At 40.4% G+C, this 9,234-nt stretch overlaps 2 protein-coding genes across 2 annotated transcripts in view; one reads left to right on the top strand and one right to left on the bottom strand.

The window, feature by feature from the left end:
* The first annotated feature begins 2,174 nt into the window (after window positions 1–2,174).
* LOC122680410 (transcription factor BTF3-like) lies at window positions 2,175–3,119 on the top strand. Its single transcript, XM_043881748.1, has one exon. It carries the CDS (start codon window positions 2,199–2,201, stop codon window positions 2,682–2,684), a length of 486 nt encoding a protein of 161 aa, XP_043737683.1. The 5' UTR covers window positions 2,175–2,198; the 3' UTR covers window positions 2,685–3,119.
* Window positions 3,120–3,939: 820 nt separating this feature from the next.
* FAM227A (family with sequence similarity 227 member A) overlaps window positions 3,940–9,234 on the bottom strand; it is a 51,759-nt gene continuing 46,464 nt past the window's right edge. Inside the window, exons 16-17 of the mRNA XM_043881749.1 lie at window positions 8,258–8,398; window positions 3,940–4,326 (exon numbers count right to left, since the gene is read on the bottom strand). Coding sequence (XP_043737684.1) covers window positions 4,233–4,326; window positions 8,258–8,398 — 235 coding nt within the window. The 3' untranslated portion in view covers window positions 3,940–4,232. The remainder of the gene's footprint in view (window positions 4,327–8,257; window positions 8,399–9,234) is intronic.

Genomic DNA, 9,234 nt, shown 5'->3' with positions numbered 1-9,234 from the left:
TTTGCATAAATTATCTCATTTAACCAACACAAAACTACCTTCCTAGGCAGACATTCCCTTTCTGCATTCAAGAAAACAAGTTCAAAAAAAAAGAAAACAAGTTCAGAAAAGTCAAGTCACAAAAGCTACTAGGCCTAAGGTCATAAATCTACTATGATGCAGAACAGGGATCCAAAGTTCTGAATTTTCTAGGTCCAAAGCTTGAGCGCTTCCCTTTTACCCTTCTATTCCTTTACCTGGGTAATATTCTCCAAGGGGGTCACCTAGAATTACACTCAAGTTCAAGTGAAGATGTTATCTAAGGGAGACACCATCTGTTCCAAGAATGTACTTAATTGCTTCTTGGTTCAGGCTGTCATTTGCTTGGTTTTTTTCTTTCTTGGCTGGGTTGGGCAGACTGTTCTAACACAGACCAGATTAATCCCTTGTTCCCTGAGACCCATATGATAAAAGTCAAGCCCTTCAGCCCAACTGCAGGTCCTTCTACACACTGGCCCCTGTACTTCTGAGCCTTGGTGAAGTCTCTGTGGGCTTGGTTTTTCTTGGATTCCACACAGATCTCTAGCACAACTTTAATGCATTTATTGGTTTACACATCCTCCCCTCTCTTCTAGTCTGTGTACTCTTTAAGGTCTTTATGTGTCTTTATTCATCTCTGTATCAACAGGACCTGGTATGTGCAAACATGAACACTTCCTCAACCTCTTTTCAAGCCCCAGTGTCCTCCTAAGAGAAATGGAGGTACCAACACCCACCTGGGGGAGAAGAGGGGAAATGGGTTAAATCTGAGATAATGTCTGAAAAGGACTTAGAGTACTCAGCACTTAGTAAGTACTTAATAAATGATGTCTCCTATGATCACTATTATATGATACATATAATACATACCTATATATACTCCATGTGGGAAGGCAATGGCAACCCACTCCGGTACTCTTGCCTGGAAAATCCCATGGACAGAGGAGCCTGGTAGGCTGCAGTCCATGGGGTCGCTGAGAGTTGGACATGACTGAGCAACTTCACTTTCACTTTTCACTTTCATGCATTGGAGAAGGTAATGGCAACCCACTCCAGTGTTCTTGCCTGCAGAATCCCAGGGACGGGGGAGCCTGGTGGGCTGCCGTCTATGGGGTCACACAGAGTTGGACACGACTGAAGCAACTTAGCAGCAGCAGCAGCATATATACTCCATAGTGTTATTATTAATAAACAAGTGAATAAAAGAATTAGTAAGCAAATGCATGAATGACTGAGGTAACTTTATGCCAATTTAAATTCTGACTTTGGCTCAGGTAGTGGTGGACTTTAATATTCTTTGTCCTGTGGAGGGGAATGACTAAATGCATTATTGTATTATTTTTTGTTTTCTTGTTTCCATTTTAGAGTAAATCCAACAACATGTGAAGACTTCATCCAAAAAGTTCTTTTGATTCTTAGACAAGGATTCATTCAGGTGAGATGGAAGGTGAGAGGATAAGAAAGACTATTTCATTCTTCTGCATTGGATTTGATTTCTTGATCACCTTTCTGTGGGTGAACCATAAAGACACAGAGAGAAGTGGGTTAAAAAACCAATGTGATCAAGAGAATGAAGAAAGGAATTCCCAACATTATATCAACAGCCTGGAAATGAACCACCTAGAGTGAAGTAGATCAGAAGGCTGGGAAATGGAGGTGAAACTGGTAGATTATGTAAAGTGTCTGAATGTACTGGGAGAATTTGGAGATAGACTGTGACAAGTATATTAAAAAAAGAAAGAAAACAAGTCGACTGATAGAGAGACTTAGTTCCAGTGACAGCAAGGAGTTTTGCAAGAAATAAAAACAATGAAAGTATATTCTGTAGCTCATGGTAATGGTGTTGATGGTATGATAATACTGATTAAGGAACCAGCCAAAATCACAACAGAAGCACATTGTCAGGATGGGAGAGGAAAAGTTTGTGCATGTGTGAATCTAGTCCTCACCTTTCATTGTGAGAATTCGATAGATAATGCCTAACACTGGAAAGTCAAGAGCATCAGGATATTTAAACATATGGAAGAAAACAAATAAAACCGTCAGTTAAGAAAGTGGAAAGTGACTCTAGCTGCCATCTTGCGCCCCCACGTGTGTGCACCTAACCTTAGCTGGTCTGCCCAAGACCACCTGAGCGCCAACCCTAGTGCCCCACGCGGCCCCACTTCCGCTCCAACAAGATGAAAGAAACTATCATGAACCAGGAGAAACTCGCCAAACTGCAGGCACAAGTGCGCATTGGTGGGAAAGGAACTGCTCGCAGAAAGAAGCTGGTTCATAGAACAGCCACAGCAGATGACAAAAAACTTCAGTTCTCTTTAAAGAAGTTAGGGGTAAACAATATCTCTGGTATTGAAGAGGTGAATATGTTCACAAATCAAGGAACAGTGATCCACTTTCACAACCCTAAAGTTCAGGCATCTCTGGCAGCAGACACTTTCACCATTACAGGCCACGCTGAGACAAAGCAACTGACAGAAATGCTCACCAGCATCTTAAACCAGCTTGGTGCCGATAGTCTGACCAGTTTAAGGAGACTGGCTGAAGCTCTGCCCAAACAGTCCGTGGATGGAAAAGCACCACTTGCCACTGGAGAGGAGGATGATGATGAAGTTCCAGATCTTGTGGAGCATTTTGATGAGGCTTCCAAGAATGAAGCAAACTGAACTGAGTTAACTTCTGAAGAAGATAAATCTTGAAGAAGTTACTGGGAGCTGCTATTTTATATTATGACTGCTTTTTAAAATTTTGTTTATGGATCTGATAAAATCTAGATCTCTAATATTTTTAAGCCTAAGCCCCTGGACACTGCACCTCTTTTCAGTTTTTGCTTATATACAATTCATTCTTTGCAGTTAATGAAGCTGAAGAAGCCTAAGAATAAAGTTTGAGACAAAGATAAATAAAATTCTTTGCCTAGTATATGGTTTTATTTTTTATTTCATTGATACCAATTTGTACACAGAAGGCAAAATTGTTTATAGAAGGCTAATCATGGCATGTAATATGACTGATAATAATGAATGGAATCTGATTAAATATTTAAAATGACAGTTAAAAAAAAAAAAGAAAGTGGAAAGTGTTGCTGTGGAATAGGCAAGGGGGTCTGGAAGAGTGCAATTTTTGTAACAAGCTGTTAGCTGAGTTCTCATAAATGTTTTATTAAGAGAGATATAAGATCAAGAAAGCTTGGAAACTACTGATCAAAAAGATAGCCAGGGTTTCACGTAGAGGTAGATGTTTGTGGAAGACTTTGCAGATCCCCTGAAGTACATACATAATTCCATCATGTAGCCCACCATCTGCCACCAGGACTTGAAAAGTCCAAATATGGCCATGTGGTTCCCTATTTAATATCATTCATGGATTCCTACCACTTAAGATACTAAAGTGGTTTTGCTTAGAAAAGAAAATTCCTTCATGGTTTGTCCAGGAATCTTCTCCAGGCTCATCTCTCCTAGAGCCCCTCACATACTTCCTTAACCTCCTGCCATGTTACTTGCTGCCTCTGAGTCTTTGCCTCTGCTGCTCCCGACTGGGTTGGGAAGATCCCCTGGAGAAGGGAATGGCAACCCATTCCAGTATCTTGCCTGGAAAATCCTATGGACAGAGGAGCCTGGAGGGCTGCAGTTCATGGGGTCACAAAGAATTAGACATAGCAACTGAACACACACGCACATGTTTGTATTGTGTTTAGCTTAATGCTTGGCACAGAGTAATCAGTAAATTGGTAGCCACTATTATTATAAAGAAAGTGAAAGTGTTAGTCACTCAGTTGTCTCTTTGTGACCCCATGAACTGTATGTAGCCCTCCAGGTTCCTCTGTCCATGGAATTCTCTGGGCAAGAATACTGGAGTGGTTTGCCATTCTCTTCTCCAAGGGATCTGCCTGACCCAGGGGCAGAACCCAGGTCCCCCGCATTGCAGGTGGATTCTTTACCATCTGAGCCACCACTTAATATTGTTAACCTATAATATTTTATTTTAAGTAAAATAATGGGTAAAAGAGTAAATGCATGAGTAAATGTAGTGACCTAAGGAAAAATCTCCCCACTCCTGCTTTTCACTCAACCTAGGAAAAACTATAGTGGAATCTTTCCCCTATCCTGGGAATATTTATTTCTATTTCTCAGTCTTTGGCCACAAGTTTCTTTTCCTCCTGTTTTTGTTCTACTAGCAGGAATGTCAGAAATTTTGTAGGAGCTTCCTAGTTCCTACACGGAAGGGACTTCATCAGTGCTTGATGGTGAGAAGGAAGAGTCAGTCGAATTCTGTTTCCATTCTCCATCCCTCTCTTCCTTTCCCTTCCTGTGGGGGAAACAAAAAAGACATGAACAAAAATTGGCTCAAAACTTCACTGTGATCCCTTCAAAGGTTTCACTAGAATCTTGATAAGTACTGAAAGAAAAAGTTTACAAATCAGCCAAACACTGGCAATAACAAATAACTGAAGCAGAGTGCTGAACACACGGCAATGACTCCCTCCTTCGTCTTCTAAGTATTCACTGAGGATCTGCTGGGTGCTAGGCCCTGGACGAAAAAAAAGGTCATCTAGGGCAGTATTCCTGACCTCAAGGACAAATCTCAATCTATGGACAAGCAAATCTGTGACTAGAATATACTATGTTCTGTGGTATGTGATCAGGAAAGCATAGGACAATACCCTGAGTGGGTAAGTCAGGGAAGAGTTCCTGGAGGTGATGTCTGAGCTGGGCTTTAAGGGCTACTGAGGGGTTAGCTAGATTAAGAAGTAAGGGTGAAAAGCTGTAAACTGAAAGGGTGGGGGAGGGATGGAATAGGAGTTTGGGGTTAGCAGATATAAACTATTACACATAAAATGAATAAATTACAAAGTCCTACTGTATAGCACAGGGAACTATAGTCAACATTCTGAGATAAACTGTAGTGGAAAGAATATAAAAAAGAATTTATTTTTACGTATAACTGAATCACTTTTCTGTACAGCAAAAATTAACACAACATTGTAAATCAACTATACTTCAATTAAAAAAAAAAGTAGTTGAAAGATAGTCATGTCTGAGGGAATAACAATAATATTGGTGAATTAGATTAGTTGGCTTTTTGTATTTCTGAGACTCTAATCTGGATATCACAAAGACTGCTAATGAGTCACCATTGAACTTACAGGATTCCATGGCTCAAACAGGTGGGCCTCAAGCTAAACTATTATTTTTAAAATGTGAAGGAAGGAAGGAAGAAAAATTTCAACTAGAAGGTTGAAAGTCTTCCTTCATTAAATTTCTCAAATCATTATGCTTTGGTTTCTTTATCTCTGAAATGGCAAGTATAACACCATCTATCTGTGGTAGAGATGGTTATTTAACAACGCATCATCCACTCTCCCTTTTCACTTTAGCAATGGAGCTAGTTTTTGTTTAAGATGGTAATGTACCCAGATTTAAAAAACAAATAAACAACACATTTCCCAGTCTCCCTTGAAGCTAACATCACCATGTGACTAATATCTGGCCCTTGAAATAAATTGGTAATGTTATACAATATTTCCAAGGAGGTTACTAAAAAGAGAGAAGTTAAAAGAAATTGACTACACATGGGCATGAGGGATCTTTCTAGGGTGATGAAAAAGTTCTAAAGCTAAATTGCAGTAATTGTTGCAAATCTCTGTAAATTTACTAAAGTCACCGAATTGCACTGGCAAAGTGGGCAAATGTTATGGTAAGTTGTACCTCATTAATATTATAAAATCATAATCACTTTTATTTTAATAAAAGAACATTTTAAATATTTTTTAAACAATACTTATTAAAAAGAAAGAAATTGCTGTAGCTATGCATTCACATTCTAGCAATGAAATGTAAGTGGAAATGTTGTTTGGGACTTCTGGAAATGCTCCTTAAAAGAGAATGTGGCTATAGATTAAAAGTAAATGAATGGAGAAAAATATACCATGCTAATACTGATCAAAAGAGAGCAAGGGTAACTATACTAATTTCAGACAGAGCAGATTCAAAAGCAAAAAAAGTTATTAGGGATAAGAAGGACATTATATAATGATAAAGCAGTCAATTCTCCAAGAAGACATAACAATTCTTAATGTGTATGCTCCTAACAAAGCAGCATCAAGCTATACAAGGGAAAAACTGCTTGAAAACAAGGACAAATAGGTGACTCCACTATCATAGTCAGAGACTTCAGTTCAGTTCAGTCGCTTAGTCGTGTCTGACTCTTTGCAAACCCGTGAACTGCAGCACGCCAGGCCTCCCTGTTCATCACCAACTCCTGGAGTCCACCCAAACCCATGTCCATTGAGTCGGTGACGCCATCCAACCATCTCATCCTCTGACGTCCCCTTCTCCCTCCACCTTCAATCTTTCCCAGCATCAGGGTCTTTTCAAATGAGTCAGCTCTTCGCATCAGGTGGCCAAAGTATTGGAGTTTCAGCTTCAAAATCAGTCCTACCAATGAACACCCAGGACTGATCTCCTTTAGGATGGACTGGTTGGATCTCCTTGCAGTCCAAGGGACTCTAAAGAGTCTTCTCCAAGACTTCAACACTCCTCTAATCAGAAATGGACAGACCCAGCAGGCAGATAATTGGTAAGGATATACTTGAGCTCAACAATACCAATAATCAACAGGATGTAATTGACACCTGTAGACTACATCACCCCAAAGAGCAGATTATACAGTCTCTGCAAGCTCACATGTAACATTCACCATGACAGACCGAATTCTGGGCTGAAAAAATATACCTAAACAAATCTGAAAAAAGATAAATCACAAAAAAAAAAAAAAAAAGATAAATCACATTATGCCTGCTCTCAGACCAAGATGGAATCAAACTAGAAATCAATAGCAGACAGAGAGAGCTAGAAAATCCTCAAATACTTGGAGATTAAACAACATACTTCTAAATAACACATAGGTCAAAGAAAACTCAAGAGAAATTGCTTTAAAACTCATCAAATCCTCCTGGGTTAGGACACACAGTTTTGAGGGCAGGAGCGTACCGTGTCCCCGCTTCACCTGGCAAAACAATAAGTCTCTTCTTTTCTACTTCATCCAAAACTCTGTCTCTGAGATTCGATTCAATACTGGTGTTCAGAGGCTGAGCTTTTGGCATCACCATCAGAGACTTTTATGAGGCTTAGTTTATGGAGGCTGGGAGAGGGTGTCTCTCTTTCAGGTCACACACTATAAGGACATAGGCTTGGGGCTGTTCTTGGCGCTCTTTCTTTCAAGGGCAGTTCAGTCATGTCCAACTCTTTGCGACCCCATGAACTGCAGCACGCCAGGCCTCCCTGTCCATCACCAACTCCCGGAGTTTACCCAAACTCATGTCCATTGAGTCGGTGATGCCATCCAACCATCTCATTCTCTGTCGTCCCCTTCTCCTCCTGCCCAGCATCAGGGTCTTTTCTTTCAAGGGCAGGGGTAGCTTGAAAAGCAAGCCAGCACACAGGAACAGAGGGTCATAAAAGAAAGGGAGACAAAAAAAAAAAAAAAGAAAGGGAGACGACTTCCCTGGTGATCCAGTGGACCAGAATGTGCCTACCAATGTACGTGACTCCCGTTGGATCTCTGGCCCAGGAAGATCTCACATGCCTCAGGGCAACTAAGGCCAAGAGCCACAACTATCACAAGTACTGAGCCACCCCTTACCCCTGCGCTCTAGAGCCTGCGAGCAGTGCAACTAATGAATCCCATGTTCCCTAGAGCCCATGCCCTGCAACAAAAGAAGCCACCGCAGTGAGAAGCCCTTGCACTGCAATGAAGAGTAGCCCCTGCTCACTGCAACTAGAGAAAGCCCACGTGCAGCAACAAAGGCCCAGTAAAGTCTACATAAATAAATTAAAAAAATTTTTAAAGAAACAAAAGGAAAGAATCTGAAAAAATCTTTGAGCCCTCAGGTCTATTGTACCTGTAGCCAGTCTGTCTGTGGCCTTTCCAGTTACAAAAACCATGAGATTTTCCTTCCACTCAAGCTGGTTTGAGTTGGTTTTGTGGCACATGCAACCTAAGAGCTCTGACTCAAACAGTTCGTAAAGTACAAGTATTTGGCATAGAGGAAGTACAAGGTCATTGGTAGCCCTTACAGTTACCATTAATAAAAAATAAAGTGAGAACTGGGTGACTAACCCATAAAAGTGAGTGGACTTTTATAATATAAAAATATTACATATATATTTTTCCATGTATTAAGAATTCCTACAATGTTCACATTTCTACTTTTTCTATGGTCTTTGTTCAAACAAACCTCAACATAAGCTCAGTCTCCCTCTGATGACTTCTTCTAGATTTCTTTTCAGGAGTGTCCTCAAGGAAGGTTGAAGCCTGGATGAACATGTGGTTTGCCTTTTTTTTGTCTTTCGCTCTTTGATCAATATTCTTCACCTCCCTGTGGGGAAATCACAAAGACACATGGAAAAAGACTAAAGAGTCAGCATTGTCTTTTTACTTTTTACTCTATCTTCACATGTAAAAGTAGCAGATATTTACGAATTCATTCATTACATCTGTCGAGAGCAACTGACTGAAGCAGAAAGTTGGCCACACAGCAGCGACTCAGTCACCAAGCTCCTGCTCTGTGCTGGGAGTCACACAGAGGGGGATACAGAGAAATAAGACACTGTCCCTGACTCAGCAGAACATACTCAAATTAGGAAGACAGGTGAGGAGAACCAACCATCTGAGAGAAAGCTGAAGCATGGACTTGAGGCAAATGGAATTCAATTTGAGGTTCTGCCATTTGCCGTGTGTCCTTGAGCAAGTTACTTAACCTCTCCTTGCCAGTGTACTCATCTCAACATGGTAATAATAGAACCGGGTGTAATGTTGAGGATAAATTGAGTTACCATAGGTCAAGTGATTAGCACAGGGCCTGGTAGTAATACACATGAAGTGCTCAGTAAATGTCAGTTGCTGCTGCTATTATGATAGGAGAAGGTTTTCAGTGGAATTGGGAAGTATACCAGCTGACCTTTGAAAGGTGAGTAGACCTCTATTCAATGAAGAAACAAGTTATGGACATTCAAGATAGTCAAAATAGGAATAAAAATATATTCAAGAGAATTGAGATGGTGTCATATATTTCTCTGCTGCTATGGAATAGATGTAAAAAGACTGGTATTAAGAAACTACTGTTGACCTTGGCCTGAACCAGTGGTTATTCCAACAATGTCTTTCCCCAAGTCAAAAGAAAAAAATTGTGTTGACACAACATTCTCACTTTTG

Source organism: Cervus elaphus, chromosome 22 (genome assembly GCF_910594005.1).
Source record: "Cervus elaphus chromosome 22, mCerEla1.1, whole genome shotgun sequence".
Taxonomy (NCBI): Eukaryota; Metazoa; Chordata; class Mammalia; order Artiodactyla; family Cervidae; genus Cervus; species Cervus elaphus.
This window is presented reverse-complemented; position numbering and strand designations above follow the sequence as displayed.